The following is a 14,388-nucleotide window of genomic DNA, read 5'->3' as shown; positions in this document are numbered from 1 at the left end:
GGGCAGAGGGAGCAGGTGGGGCCCCAGCCGAAGAGCGTGTGCTCCAGGAAAGGCTGCCGCTGCAGAGCCGCTGGGGCCGAATAGGGACTTTCATGTGAACTGTACAGAGTTTTAAAGTTTGGCTCAAACGAGTTCATACCCCAGCCTGCAGAAAACAGCAGGGTGGGTCCCGGCCAGATGCCCCACCGCTGACAGAGCCAGAGTGGGTGGGAGCCAGTGGTTTTCAAGGTTTTGTTTATTTGAGTAGTTTGTAGCCATCATCATGTTTGATCCTGAGAGGCAAGCAAGGGAGAGAAAACTCCTGGACTCGTTTCAGAGTCTGACACTTGGAGGCTGAAGTGGGCCCCTGGGAAGGTCAAGGTCCCAGGTAACAACAGAGAAGACCTCAGAGGCTGTGTGAGGCCACAGCAGGCCCCACGCCTTCCCTGTACCCCCATGCAGAGAGGTGTGTCCCTGCCTATGCTCTTGCTAGTCCCCCGGAGAGCCCACCACACACTCAGAGCAGACAGCAACTCCGTGTGCGCCACACACACACAGCTCCAGGACAGGCAGCCCAGGCGTGGGTGGGCAGCTTTCTGTGGGCCCCGTGCGGGGCTCTGGTCCAAGGAGAAATGCCTCCTGCAGCCTCGCCCACCATGACACAGTGGCGGGTCCCTGGGTAGGCCGGGCGGGCAGCCGTGGCCCATGTGGCAGCCTCACCAGTTGGCCTTCACTGCCTTGATGTCACTCACGAGGTTCTGGGCCAGGCAGATGCCAAAGATCTGTAAGAGGAAGAGGAGGTGAAAGAGAGGCCACTGGCGGGGCGGCCTGGGGTGAGGGCATGGGGTGGCACGTGAGCACCCGGGTACCTGGAGCAGGGCGATGCCCACGAAGACCCCGGCCACGACGGTCAGGTTGTCCTGCAGCCACTTCTCGAACTGGCCCACGCAGCCCTTTGTGTGGATGGAGCCCTGCTGCTCCAGCTCCTGGGACACCCGGGGACGGGGCTCGGCTCAGCCACCCGCCTGGGCCTGGGCTCACCGTGCCCACCGCAGGCCTCCACGTGGCTGGCTGCGCCCCCTGGGTGGCTCTCAGCACAGAGGCCTGCTCCTCTGGGGGCCTGTCTCACAGCTCAGCCCCAATCCCACCATCCTCCTTCCTTTATTTTCTCCCCAGGTCTCAGCTGAAACCGTCATGTTGCTGCTCACCCTTATTCACCGATGAGCTTCCTGCCCTCCCTCCACTGGAGCGGGGGCTCCTTGAGAGACAGGGCTCTGTCTGTGTTGGGGGGTGTGGCCGATGTCTGGGACACGGCTGGGTGCCCAGTGGGTGCTCCACGAAGGATAGGAATGAGCACAGGCAGCTGTGTCCGTGCCCACCGCCCACTGCCCCCGCGCCTGGCCTGAGTGCCGGGACAGTTCTGAGGACCCAGCAGATCACTAAGGCCTTCGAAGATCACTAAACCCTCCCCACAGATCACTAAGGCCTTCGAAGGAGCTTCTGGGGCTCCTTCTCATCCCAGAGCTCCCCACCCGGTCCCCACTCCTCTCACCAGTTTGAGCCGGACATCGTAGCCGCACTGGGTGTTGAGAACATCTTCCTGAGGAAACACAGGCAAAGAGCCACAGATGAGGGGCACCCTCGGGCCCACGGCACCCAGCTCTGTGACGGCTGCGGCTTCTCCAGGCTTTCTGGGGCCGTGCGCCCCTCTGCCTGACGCCGGGTGTGCGGCGGCACACCAGCTCGGATGCTCCCCCACTTCAGAGTCCTGCCTGCTCTCGCGCTCCAAGAATGGAAAGAACACTGGCCCTCAGCGTCTGGGGTGAGCTGTGACTGCCACGAGGTCACTCTGAGAAGTTTCCGCCCTGGAGGCAGCCACCCCAGTACAATGGCCCAGGGGTAGGGCGGCTGGCTGCAGCCTGGGGGCCCTGCCACACACACCCAGGACTGAGGGAGGGCCCAACCCCGGCCCCCAGAAAGCCTTCAGGTTGGTCAGGAGCAGGCACTGCCTGGGCTGTATTTAGCTGAGAACACAAGGTGCCCAGAGCTCGGTGGGCCGGGCCCTGCACCCAAGGGCCAGCAACTGCCGTCTTGCTATAATCAGAGACAGGCTTTGCTGAAGAGGCACAGCTCCTGCTCCCCCTACAGGTCTCAGACACAAGCCCCCCAGGCTGGTGGGGGGCCCGCATAAAGTGACTTCCTTCCAACACACACAGGCCCCAGAGAGGGGCCAGGCAGCCCTGTGGTGGGCTTGCCCCCGACTGGGCCCGCAATCCGAAATGCCCTCCACCCCTCCCCAGGCCCCACTTACCGCAGGGTCTCGGACGCAGCAGGAGAAGGGCACCCCGCAGCGCTCCCGGCTCGGGTTCAAGTCAGTGCAGTTGAAATAGATATTGAGGTTCCAGTCGTTGGGCCCTCGGGCTCCGCAGCAAGACCACTGGAGGAGTTGGGGAAGGGAGAGACCCAGGTAAGCCAGGCACAGTCTGTTTGGGGACAGGCTGGGGCTGTAGAGACAGGACCAGGCTGGGAAGGGGCATAGAAGCAGCCAGGAGGGTGGGCCCCTCCCCACTGCCCCCCAGTAGAGAGACCAGGCCAGGGTCTAGGGCCCTCAGAGCAGCTCTAGGCTCCAGCCCAGGTTGATGGAAGCAGGGGATAGTGGAAAGGGGCTCCTGAGCTTATCCCCCTAACCCAAGAGGGACTGAAAAAGGAAGGAGTGGGGAAAGGACATTGGCCCAAGAACTGTGACTTCCTGCAGGATACCCTGAGGGGTGGGTGTCAGGCCAGGCTGGCCCCATGGGGAGAGGCTCCACTAACTACATCTCCCCACACTCACCGGAGATTTTAAAAAGATTCCTCTTCCTTCCTACAGTGGCAGGAGGGCAGTCCTGCCAGCCTCATAACCCTCCCACTGCCCTTCATAAAGGCGGTGGTCAGCACCCATCCCCTTCTCCCCTACTCAGAACATCATGGGCTGCCCCCCTGAGTGGGTCAATGGCACCTGTGGGGCTCTGACGAAGCAAGGAGCTCACGACCTGGCAGGGGAGGCAGGAGCGTGCAGCCTTAACCCACTGAAGCAGCACCGGCTGCTGGAGAGCCAGCCCTTATGGGACCCAGCTCAGCAACAGACAAGTAGGCCCCGTGGGCCAAGGCCGGGGAGGGAGGTATGTGTGGCTCTGTGTGCACAGCCTGCCTCTGCCTGCCTGCTCCCCCCTGCCTGGCACCTGCTGCTCCCACTGGGGAGCACCTACCTCCCTCTTGTCCCAGACAGCCACCCCCAGGAGAACAGACCCCCACTTTTCTCACCACAGACTCCCCAGGGCCTGGCACGCAATAAACCTATAGCAATTCCATGTTGAATGAACAAACCACATCTTAACGACCCAGCTATGTGTCTGCCTAGCCCCAGGCTAAGAGCTGCTCGAAGCAGACACCAGCTCTGGCTGGCTCACCTTTGGATCCCAGAGCAGACTATGTGGGCGGCACCAAAAGAGAATGACCGTGTAAGTGGGTGTGCGCGGGCGGCACTGTGTGAGCAGGAGAACTTGCAGGTGTGAGGTGTCAAGGGTTTTGCAAGCTGTTCACTGACTGCTTCTTCACAGAGGTGGGTGTTTAAGCTTGGGGACAGAGCTTCTGTCGGGAGTCTAAAAATCTAATATGTTCAGAGTTCACACAAATAATATAAATGAGAGAAGAGGGCCCACGGGTATAATAAAATACAGAGTGAACGGGGCAGTGGCAAACAGAGTTCCCATACTAGCAAAGGGGGTGGCCACAAAGCAGCCCGGCCAATACTGTGGGCCCAGAGTCTTGTAGAAGAGGAATATATATAAGATTTTACTTATTTATTTTTAGAAAGAAGAAGGGAGGGAGAGAGGAAGAGAAACGTCAATGTATGGGTACCCCTCACACACCCCACACTGGGGACCCAGCCCACAACCCAGGCATGTGCCCTAGACTGGGAATCAAACCAGCAACCCTTTGGTCCACAGGCTGGCACTCAATCCACTGGGCCACACCAGCCAGGGCAGGAATCTAGATTGTTATTCCTACTCTAAGTGTGGCACAAGCCCTGGCCTAGGAGTTGCCAGTCTGGAATCTCTGGCCTCTATTCCCAGCCTTGTTTCCCTGCAGGACTAGGCTCAGGAGGACCCACAGGGCGGGCTTCCCTCAGAAAGGACAAAGCCTGGCTCTCTTCCTGGGGCCTGCCTGGCAGGAATGGGCAAGGAAATGGTCCTAGCACACAATGAACTTGCTCCCTCACTCATCTGCCCAGCAGGTGCCTCCTGCAGGTGGTAGCCAGTGCTAGACGCTGGACTCACGTATTCCTGAGCAAAGTCAATGAGGTTCTGGAGGTCAATGTCGTCCCGATAGGCCTTGACATTGTTGTTGATGAAGAGGTTGAGCTGGTCTCGTATCCAGTCCTTGAAGACAAAGGCCAGGATCCCTGTTGCCAGCTCCAGGAAAAAGATGAGGCCGAGGAACACTGAGAACTGGGGTGGAGGCATACAGACAGTGGGCGTCGGAGATGCAGAGCCCGGGGGAGCACAGTCCCCACCTTCTATAATTTTAGTGTTGTTTATGTTGGTAAAACAGTGCTGTCCTTACCTACCCATCCTTTCTGCTTCCTCTGGTAATCACCTGTTTTGTTTGTTTGTTTTTGTTTTGTTTTGAGAAACAACCCTCCACATACACCTTTAATTTCTGTGGCTCAGCTGGAGTCATCACCTTTCTCCATTCCCAGATAGAGAACTGGGCATGCGCCAGGAGTTCACCAATCGGAATGCTACCTCCCCCAGGGCCATGGGGATTGGTCCAGACATGGCCAATCAGAACCAAGGGGGTGCTATTAAAGGACTCTGGCAGAATGATTGAGAAGAGCCTCAGCCTCCAGTAGGAGTTCCTAGCAGGACAATGTGAAGCCAGCACCTACAACTCCTGGGCATCCTTTGACGCTACGGGGAATGGAATTGACCGAGAGGAACAGAACCAAGAAACAGAAACCAGGCCAAATGACACTGTGGCGGTCCCCGGACCAGAATGTGCCGGCAGTCGGCACACCCGTGGGCTTTTCTTACTGAGTCAATAAATACCCTTTTATGCTTAGGTCACTGATTTTCAGTCATTTACAAAAGAAAGAATCTTATAAATATACATGATACAAATCTGATATTTATTGCCATAACATAATAAAAGTACCTGTTATTAGGCATAAATTATATACAAGAAGCGGGTAGGAAGAGGTTGGGGTCCCCAGTGGATCTAAGAAGGGGGCACTCACAAACTTGAGCAGGAAGGTGTTCTCCCGGAGGGCCCCAATGCAGCCAGCAAAACCCAGCACCGACATGACCCCTCCGACCACTACGAACAGCCACACGGGGTCAAGGCCTCCCAGATCTGTCAGCGCGGAGATATTGGAGAGAACGCCCTGTGCCGGAGAGCAGAGGCAAGTGGGGATGCTGGTCCTCCCTCGGCTTTGACATGTGGCAGTCCCACGCCCTAGCCCCCCATCTCACCTTCTCACCCCAGGCCCAGAGGCCAATGGCCAGGAACAGGGCTCCCAGCATCTGCAAGAGCAGAAGCAAAGGGTTGAGAGCTGGAGCACCAGCATCTTGCTTCACCCCCAAGAAAGCCTCCCTCCCTCAGTACTCAGGGTCTTCAGAGAGAGAGAAAGGAAAGGGGTGAAGGGCTGTAAATAGGATTCAGGATCCTTTCCACCTTCCCGAGAACACATCTCAGTGGGTCCTCCCCACAGCACACAGCCTGGAAGATTAAACACCGCCGAGCCCTGAGATGGACATCAGGGCCTCTTCCTGGAGCCCAGAACTGGAACAGAGGGCCATCAAGACAATCCTGACAAATGTCCTGAGCCTCTCCTCCTGCCCCAGCCCATGCTAGGGCTCAAGGCTCCTGGCCTTGACCCCTCCCAATTGTTGCCCTTCAGCTGCCCTGCAACGCTCTATCCAGTTCCATCCTCAGAGCTCAAAACCAAGTCCCTGCACGAAGAGGAATCCTGACGGAAGCAGGACCCAGCTGCAGGGCCTCAGCTTCGGCCAGGGGCCGTCTCCTAGAAACCTTGCAGCTGCAGCTCTGCCTGGGCCTTCTGATCTCCACCCACCATCCTGCCATCAGTCCTTACTGGGAAAAGACCTGGATATCAAGGCCACTGTCTGGCCCTGAGCAAGACAGATCCATGAAGTTCCTCCTGCCCAACACCAAGGCCAAGAGCCCACTTCTTCAGACCTCCCCCTGTCCCCCGCCGACCCTTTCTCTACAGGCTCCTTCCTCTCAGGGCTTAGCCTCTGCCAACTCCACCCACCTTTAAGCCCAGGCTCCTCCCACTGCTGTACTCTCTTTAGAAATGTCTTTGTCTCCCCTACACTGGGTCTGGGATGTGAAACCAAACATCACTTCTCCTGCCTCATCCCACTTGACCCACCCATGGCCTTTAGACAGGCTACCACCTCCACTTTCTCTTTCCTGAACCCCTCAATGACGAACTCAACACCATCTTTGACCTGTCCCTTCTCGGCTTCCCTCCCAGCTCCTCTGCTTCACCCACCCCATGCACATGACCCACACCTATGGCCACACCCACCACCCACTGGTTCCCACATCAGCCTTCAGCCCTTCCTCCCCTTCATGCACATTTTCCATCCCTTGATGTCACTGACACCCCCTGGATCATCACCCAAGCCTCTCCGTGGCTCCAGACACTGAACTGCAGACACTTCCACGTCCCAGGTTCTGTTCCAGATGCTGGGACACATCAGCAGATAGGAGAGCTAGCTCTCAGCCCTCGTGGAGTTTACACTCCAGTGGGGGAAATCCACAGTGAGCAAAAGAGGTAATGTCAGTGGCCAAAAGATCCTTTAGAGAAAATCAAACAGGGTGACGCAGTGGGGAGCGAAGAGGGTGACTGGGGTGGGCTTTAGTTAGGGAAAGGGATGACATTTTAGCTGTGCTTGAAATGATGGAAAGGTACAGGGAGGAGAAGAGAATTCCAGGGGGAGAAACTGGCAAAGGCCCCAAGGCTAGGTCAATTTCTGTTGTGCAAGGGCCAAACTGAAGGAGGCAAGGCCAGACCATGAAGGGTGCTGAAGGCCATGGGAAGGAGTCTGGACTGTATTCTAGTGAGAAACCACTGGAAGATGATGAGCAGGGCAATACCGGAATCTGCTTTCCATGAAAACAAAACAACTCTGGGCCTGTTTCATGGGCACCTCCCTTAGGCCACCTCGACCCAAACCTGAAACCCTCTACCCCCCACCCCAAGTGGCCTGGTCCTATCAATCCAACCTTATAACTTCCGCTGGAGCCTTCCTCCCCCCACCAGGACCCCAACTTTGCCCCAGGCCTTCTCCCTGGTCTCCCTACCTCCAACCCCTGCCCCTCATGCCCCCCCAGTTCAGCCTCTAATACAAAAGACAGAATAGACCCATCACCAGCATTGAAGCCCCCACTGCCCCCAACATAGAACTCAAACTCTGCCTCAGCCCCAGGCTCTGGAACAAGCCCGGGTCCCTCCTGTCTGTCTCCCCTCAGCATCCGAGGGCTCCCTCTGCTCTGTGCTCTGCCTCACCTCCCCACACAGCCCACTGGGCTGTCACCTTGGCCTTGCACTTAGTGGATGTGTGTCTCTAGGTGAAATGACTTGAACTTCTCTGGGCCTGCTCCCTTATATACAAAATGTAGATAATAATAATGTAGCTTCAAGAATACAGTAAATTATAGTTCATTTGATATGCCTAACCCAGAGGGCAAGCTTCATTATCACCCTCGCCCAGGGTAGGAAGCCCAGAGAGAAGTGACTTGTCCATCTCACAGATGGGCCTGTACCCACAGGCCTCCAGACCTCCCCCCCACCAGGAGAGTCTGTGCAGACCCCACACCCTCCGGGAGCTGTGCACAGCTGGAGCCACAGCACACCGAGTGTGGGGGACTGCACAGGCAGCACACCGGGAGAGGGCAGCGCCACGGAGGCCTGCCGAACAGAACTGAGTGGGCCTGGCGTTTGGACCAAGGCAGCAGGAGCCGAGACTGCAGAGGCAGCAGGCAGCTTTGGAGAGATGAGATGGGGGAGGGAGGAGGAAGAGATGACTTGGCAGGCCCGAGGGCATAGATGCCACCCTGGGAGGGGCACCAGCAGCTCCCTCCTCAGGACAGGGGCAGCCCCGCCCTGGAGTCCGGGGTTGGACAGCTGTGGAATGTAGAATGCTGTTCCCCAAGGGCCAGCTCCCAGCCTCTAGATAGGGGAGGTCGTCCCCCAGGTCTCTAAATAGGGACGCCGTTGGAGCGGAAGCCTCCCAGTACGGGGCTGGAAGTGGAAGGGCTTTGACCCAGCCCCCTTTGCCAGAACTAAAGGCAAGGCGCAGGCTCAGGTGCTGGAGGGGCAAGGGGACTGGCCTTTTCCTTCTCGGCACTCTCCTCCCTAAGCCAGGGCTGGGGCTCAGCGTGCACCCCATACCTCTCGGTATCAAAGTGAGTTGGGCAGGAGGGAGGGCCAATCGCACCACGCGTGCCCCTGGGGCCTTCAAAAAAAAAACACTCCGACTCCCCTGCAGAGCCTTAGGAAGACACAGGAAGACCCCTTTCACTACACCGTGTCCCCGGAGGCTGGGACCCATCCCTCTGCAATCTGTGCTTCCCCATAGTTCCCTCCAGTGGTCTTGGGCGTTGGGCGGGCAGGTAGGAGTGGCAGGAAGCAGTAGGGAAACCGTCCTAAGCCCTGGTGGCTGGGAGTGGTCTCCCCTCAGTGGGAGACTGAACCGCCTTCTCCCAGCACCCCCAGCACAGGGCCCTGAACCCGCCCCGCGCTCACCCAGAAGACAATGTTGAAGCCGAACAGGAAGTATTTCCCGCAGCAGCCGACCTCGGGTTCCTGGAAGTGCTGGTGCTTGCCGGGCATGGTGAGCGGCCACCCGCCGACTGAGTACCCTGAGCTGAGGCCCGGCCCAGCCCTCCGCGGGCAGCCCTGGGCTAGAGCCGCCGGGGGCCTAGCCCGGGGGCTGCGGCTTCATGGCCAAGGCCACACAAGCCCCGTCGGGCCCCGCCCGCCCCGTAGGGACAGCCCCCGACTCCAGGGCTGCCGAGCTCTGAGCCCGCCGGGTACCCTCGGAGCACCTCCGCCCCTAGGCCTGGCTCTGCCTCCGCCCCCGCCCGGGACTCCGCCCCGCAGCGCGACTCACTGGGGCCTTCGAACCCCCCGGCGGAGCCCCGCCCCTGACCACGGCCCCGCCCCGCCCCAAGACACCTCGGCGCCCCGCCCCCGGCTTCGCTGCCCCGGCACGCAGGCCTCCACAGAGAGCGCTCCGGCGTTCTACAGTCAGGACTGTGGCGCTCGCTAACCGAGCGCGGAGCGGGAGCTGCGGGCGTGAAGGACTCCCCAGTTCCCCCCACCCTGCGAGGCTCTGAACCCGCGCCCTTGGACCGCAAGCCCCGCCCTTGCTGTGGGAGCTCATCTCTGGAGAGCAGTTACTGCGCTGGTGAGCAGATGGGGATGGTGATTCACTCGCGTTCTTAACACACGTGCAGACGTTTTATTACAGCGGAGCCCAATCAGACACGCGGCCCACTCTCCAGAAATTCAGCCCTTCCTGTACTGGCTCAGACTCGGGCCGTGCGACTCCTGGGTCTTGTGAATGCCACGCCAGCTGCTCCCTGCCCCTTCAGTTTTTCTAGGGGCACACGCCCCACCCCCTGGCTCAAACCCTTTTGGCGCTGGTAGCCCCCCAGTTTTATCACTCTTCCCCATCCCGGCTTGGGCCTGATTGGGCTCCTGGGTACCTGGGAGTCACGCACGGACCCCTCCCAGGGAGAACTGGGCCAGATCCAGTTTCTGAAGGAAATGAATCATACTCAATGTTAGAGCCCTCCTTAAAAACCATTCCAGTTTTGTTCAAAAGAGTATTTATTTAGAACAGAGTGTCTTGTTTCAGCTTCATCAAGTTAATCGGCATCTAGCAGGTCCAAGTTGAGGCCGGATCACCATTCTACTCTCCTGGGCGGGGCCTCGTCTACCTACCTCCACTTAAGCCCTTAAGCCCCGCCCTGCGGCCAGGAAGCCCAGACAACCCAGACCACAGCTGAGGGAAGAGGGAGAGACCACAGGTGCTGTCTCCCTCCTCAGCTCCCCTCATATGCCTCCTCTGTGAGATGCTGTTGTTCTGCCTCTAAGCCTCCAGGAGAGGGGCACAGCCCTACTCCAGGAAGGTAGGGGGTTCGGGGTGGGCTCCAAGAGGCTATCCACAAAGGTTTTTCAGCAGAGTGACCACCAAGGGGAGAGGCCTCTACTCCTGCCCCTGAACTACAGTTCTCAGAGTGGCAGTGGCCTTGAGCCCACACTCCCCTGGAATAGAGGGTTTAGCCCTCAGGCCCCTGAGCTAGCCCCCTTCCCCAGTCCCAGGTAGATGCAGAGTGAATACGGGATCATAGGCTTTGCTCCTGTCGTCTTTCTACCTGCTTGTCATTGAACCCTCCTGCACCCAGTGACCTATCCCCCCACCCCCCACCCCCACTCCTGGGTGAAACAAGGAAACCCAGGGGTTCCCTCCACCTTTCTGCTGCCCTGGGTCCTCAGCCTGCATACACACACATACACATACATGAGCACCCCCCACCCCCCACAGAACAGCCCCTAGGCCTGGGCCCCAACGAGTGTTAAAGAGCGTTCATGTTCACTCCAGACCAGGTGCGGAGCAGCCCTCAGCCCTCACCCCAGGCCTGCCTGGGACCTCCCCACGCAGTGGTCGGGGGCTCAGAGGTGTGGAATGGGCAATGGAGCCCAGGCTCTCTCACACCGCAAACTTGCTCTCGGCCAGGGTGTTGCCCTCGGCCGAGGTCTTGTTCTTGGCCAGGGTCTTGTTCTTGGCCAGGGTGTTGCTCTTGGTAGCTGTGTCTGCATGGGCCTGGTACCCAATGATGGTCTTTGTCGAGAGTCCCAGACGCTCTTTGTAGACACGCCTGAGGGGTGAGCAGGCAAGGAAATGAGACAGGCAGGCAGCAGCGGGGCCTGGAGATAACCTGGGACCTTGGGGCCTCTGCTCAGAGCCCCTAGGCTGCTTCCAGCCCAAGGCCCTCCCAATGCCGTGCTTGAGCCAGGTGGAAACCCAAAATAGGACTAATGTGACAAACAAGCAAAAGAAAGTTCTGCTAGAAGTGTTTTGAAATCTAGACCCTGAAGCCTTTATACATGTGGGTAAGGCAGAAGGGAGAGGCGGCAGGGAGAGTTCCAGAGGTCTCCCCCTTGCAGACCAAACCACCTCCATTTCACCTTCTCCCCCAGAAGAGCCCCAGCCCACCCCTGCCGGGGCCACCCTCACCCGATGTGGAGCACGGCCGTCTGGTTCTCTGCCTCTCTTGTCCACACCGCGATCTTGTCTCCCTTGGCCCGGATGTTGACGACAGCCCCACACACCTCCCTGCCGAACTCCTCAAAGCTCTCCCCAATGAGACACATCAGCTAGGGCCAAAAGGGGAGGCAATGAGACCTCCAGCTGTGGCCCAGGCACTGCACCCCCCACACTGGAGACCACTGCCACCACCAGCCCGGTACCAGCCCTGCCCCTTCCTTCGTGGGACCCTCCCGCCCAGCCCCTCCACTCACTGTCTCCAGCCACAGGCGGTCCAGCTCGATGTGACGCCGCTCTTTGGCGAGGCTGATCAGCCAGCGGCCACCCCGCTTATTCCGGGTGTCTTCCCACGTGGGCTCGATGCCATCCTGGGAGGCCAGAGGGCAAGTCAGCTGCCTTTGTTCAGAGGGAAGTGGGGGCCTAGCCACCTCCTCCCAGGTGCTGCTGCTGCCCCTCAGGAGGCCTCATGGGCCAGGCTCTCTCTCGCCTCCATCCCTCAGCACAGGCAGGTCTGGGGCCTCAACATGTGTCACCTGTCACAGCCTTTCATATGTGACAGAGCAGAATTCCTTAAGAGGAGGGTTCGAATGGGGGTAATTAGCGAAGCTCCTGGGCAATCCCAGTGGGGCCTGTGCCAGGTACCCCAAGCTTGGCTGGTACAAGTTCACCTGGGAAATCTCTAGGATGTTGATGTCAGGATCCCCCCACCCCCTACCCCCATACATATCTGCTGGGCCAGCGCCCCCTGGAGCTAGTCTGGGCCTTAATGAGCAGTGTCCGTGGGCAATTCTGACCCAGGCCAGAAACCTGGGCTCCTTTTTTGTCCCCCCACTTTTCAGGCTCTCCAATAGTCCTTCCGGGTGCAACTCAGGCCTGACGCTTTGTCCAAACTTCTCTACAGCGTTTCCTCTCTTGTCCTGGGCACCCCACCCTGAGCCCCCTGTGAGGAAGTGATGCAGCCGACACTGGAAGGAATCAGACCCCATGCCCGCCACCCTCGCACCCTGGGCGGCAGGAAGCGGAGCTTACCTTGAACAGGGCGTAGTCACAGCCTGCAGAGAGCTTGCTGGCCAGCTTGATGTGACTGTACAACCTGGAGAGAGTCCCCGATCCCAGGCTGCAAGTCCAGGCTTTTTAGGGCCCAGTTCCAACTGGCCTCAGTCTCCTCGACTTCCTACCAGCCCCCACTACTCCCCCCCCCACCTTCAGGCCTCCAGCCTTTGATCACACTGGTAAGTCCAGGCGGAATCCCATCCTCACTTACCCAAACCCTCAAATCCCAGGAGCCTTCCCTGACCATCCCAGCCTAGAGGGAAGGTTTTTAGACAAACCCCTCTCCAGTGTGGGGGGTTTGTTTCTGATGCCCCCTCCAGCTGGTACCCCAGGACATCTCACCCCCCAAGGTTTGCAAGTACCTTTCAGGTTCCCCCCAGGGCTCCCCACGAACACTCTGAGGCAGCCTGATCCTCACTTTGTGGTTGAGACAAGCTCAGACAGGGAAAGGAACTTGCCCAGGATCACAAAGCGTGAAGTAGCAGAGTCGGGGTCAACTCCTTGCTTCTCCCACTTTGCAGGCTTTCTCCCTAAGTCCCAGGAAGGCTCCATGGGGCCTGTGCCCACCCCAGTGCACCCTGCAGAACCCCCTAAGCCCCAGCCCTCCCTAAGGCTGCCAGGCCCCAGGGGGCGCTGGGAAAGCTGTGCAGGAAGCAGCCGTCAAGAGGGATGGGGTCTGGGAATGGTCCGGAGCTCAGAGCCCCCGGCCCCAGCCTCTGCCACAAGGGGTAGACACTCACGCCCAGAAGTCCTCTACTGTGTCAAACTTGGTGATATGATGCAGGTTATCTCGCCAGGCCCGGCTGCGGTCATTCTTGAAGAACCACAGAGCCCACCTGGGGGAAGGGGTGGTCAAGAAGAAGTAGACAGCCCCTGTGCCCACCCCCAGCAGCAACTAGGCTGGCAGGGTGGTCTCACCCCTGTAAGGACAAACTGGGGGCAGGATTCGGGGTACCATCCTCCCAAGGTGACTGCACTCAGTTACCCTGAAGGGCCAGGGTACTGGAGGAGAGGGGGAAGCATTTAACCCAAAACCCTAGTGAGGTTAAGGCTGGGAGGGGCAACAGCACCCAAGTCTGAGGCCAGCTCGGGCCTTCCCCAGTGAGGAACTGGGGTCAGGGTGAAGGGGGTGTCCCAGGCCTAGGGGGATGCCCTACCTGCTCTGCAGGGGGTGCAGCTCCTCCTTGACCTCCGCTGGGCCTCTGCCCCGGGCCCTCCTCCAAAGGGGCTGCAGTCCGGTGGGAGAGTTCAGAGCCTTCTCTCTCATCGACGCTTCTCCTGGTGCTAGTGCTGCCTCCTCTTCCTCTTCCTCTTTCTCCTCCTTCTCCCACTTCAGGACTTCACCCTCAGCCTCCCCAGCCTGACCTGAGAAAGCAGCTGGGGCGGGCGGGGGGCAGAGAGTCCCGTCCCTGCTGCAGGAGAGATAGGTGGGCGGACTTACAGGACTGGCAGTAGCCATGCTGCAGCAGCCTGGGCTCCAAAAGGGACAGAACACTTGAGAGCCCCCAGCTGCTGGCTTTTAACCCACCAGTGCCCCGCCCACATCACGCCCCACCTGCCCAGGGCTGCACAGAGGGAGGAGCCAGCATGGAAGTGCTCAGAGGGAGAGGGGTCAGCACGCCTTTGGTGAGCACCTTCTGCATGCAGGCTCGGGCTGGGGACAGGTGCGCCCAGGCAGACTCAACCCCGCCCACATCACGCTGGCCCCGGGCTGGGAGGGGGGCTCTGAGACAGGGGTCAGGATCAACACTAGGGGTCTGCCCTTGCGACACTGCACATCTCCCTGGGCTGTGAGGGCTGAATGGAAAGCAGACTGTCCCAGAGCTGGCAGAAGCAGTGACTGATGTTTGTCACATTAGTCCCTCAGCCAGGACAGGGCAGGTGCATCCTTGTCTGTCTCTGCTGCCATTCACCTCCTCAGTTTGGCCACCAAAGTCATCTCACACAAGCATTTATCTGGTCTCTGGAAGCGTCTGAGTTTGTGGTAGAAGTAATCCTCCAGAAACAG

General features: G+C 59.1%; 2 protein-coding genes across 3 annotated transcripts; both read right to left on the bottom strand.

Moving 5' to 3' along the window:
- Window positions 1-216: 216 nt before the first annotated feature.
- On the bottom strand, window positions 217-9,140 carry TSPAN17 (tetraspanin 17). 2 transcript variants are annotated; one of them, XM_037064431.1, is made up of 8 exons: window positions 8,798-9,140; window positions 5,493-5,543; window positions 5,258-5,404; window positions 4,299-4,469; window positions 2,291-2,416; window positions 1,532-1,579; window positions 849-965; window positions 217-761 (listed from the first exon to the last, which is right to left on the bottom strand). In XM_037064431.1, exons 1-8 carry the CDS (start codon window positions 8,882-8,884, stop codon window positions 696-698), a joined length of 813 nt encoding a protein of 270 aa, XP_036920326.1. In that variant the 5' UTR covers window positions 8,885-9,140; the 3' UTR covers window positions 217-695. The 2 variants fall into 2 exon arrangements, with proteins under 2 accessions (XP_036920326.1, XP_036920327.1); XM_037064432.1 differs by having other exon boundaries at window positions 4,299-4,400.
- A 1,465-nt stretch (window positions 9,141-10,605) lies between these two features.
- On the bottom strand, window positions 10,606-13,891 carry EIF4E1B (eukaryotic translation initiation factor 4E family member 1B). The gene is made up of 6 exons (XM_037064510.1): window positions 13,538-13,891; window positions 13,121-13,216; window positions 12,357-12,420; window positions 11,582-11,695; window positions 11,298-11,437; window positions 10,606-10,938 (listed from the first exon to the last, which is right to left on the bottom strand). The coding sequence occupies exons 1-6, from the start codon at window positions 13,837-13,839 to the stop codon at window positions 10,770-10,772; spliced, it is 885 nt and encodes a 294-aa protein (XP_036920405.1). The 5' UTR covers window positions 13,840-13,891; the 3' UTR covers window positions 10,606-10,769.
- Window positions 13,892-14,388: the final 497 nt, after the last annotated feature.

This window comes from Sturnira hondurensis, unplaced genomic scaffold, assembly GCF_014824575.4.
Source record: "Sturnira hondurensis isolate 20B ecotype Veracruz unplaced genomic scaffold, ASM1482457v3 Scaffold0015262, whole genome shotgun sequence".
NCBI lineage: Eukaryota > Metazoa > Chordata > Mammalia > Chiroptera > Phyllostomidae > Sturnira > Sturnira hondurensis.
Note: the sequence above shows the minus strand (reverse complement) of the source record. Positions and strands in the feature narration are given on the sequence as shown.

What these genes read in the sequence shown, in the direction of transcription:
- TSPAN17 (XM_037064431.1), bottom strand. Translation starts at nt 8,884, where the DNA reads ATGCCCGGCAAGCACCAGCACTTCCAGGAACCCGAGGTCGGCTGCTGC. An exon ending in TTGACTTTGCTCAGGAATAC is followed by an intron (nt 2,417 to 4,298) that starts GTGAGTCCAGCG and finishes CAACTCCTCCAG; the next exon opens with TGGTCTTGCTGCGGAGCCCG. An exon ending in TGGGCATCGCCCTGCTCCAG is followed by an intron (nt 762 to 848) that starts GTACCCGGGTGC and finishes TTCCTCTTACAG; the next exon opens with ATCTTTGGCATCTGCCTGGC.
- EIF4E1B (XM_037064510.1), bottom strand. Translation starts at nt 13,839, where the DNA reads ATGGCTACTGCCAGTCCTGTAAGTCCGCCCACCTATCTCTCCTGCAGC. An exon ending in CTGCACCCCCTGCAGAGCAG is followed by an intron (nt 13,217 to 13,537) that starts GTAGGGCATCCC and finishes CCCTTCCCCCAG; the next exon opens with GTGGGCTCTGTGGTTCTTCA. An exon ending in ACCGCCTGTGGCTGGAGACA is followed by an intron (nt 11,438 to 11,581) that starts GTGAGTGGAGGG and finishes TTTTGGCCCTAG; the next exon opens with CTGATGTGTCTCATTGGGGA.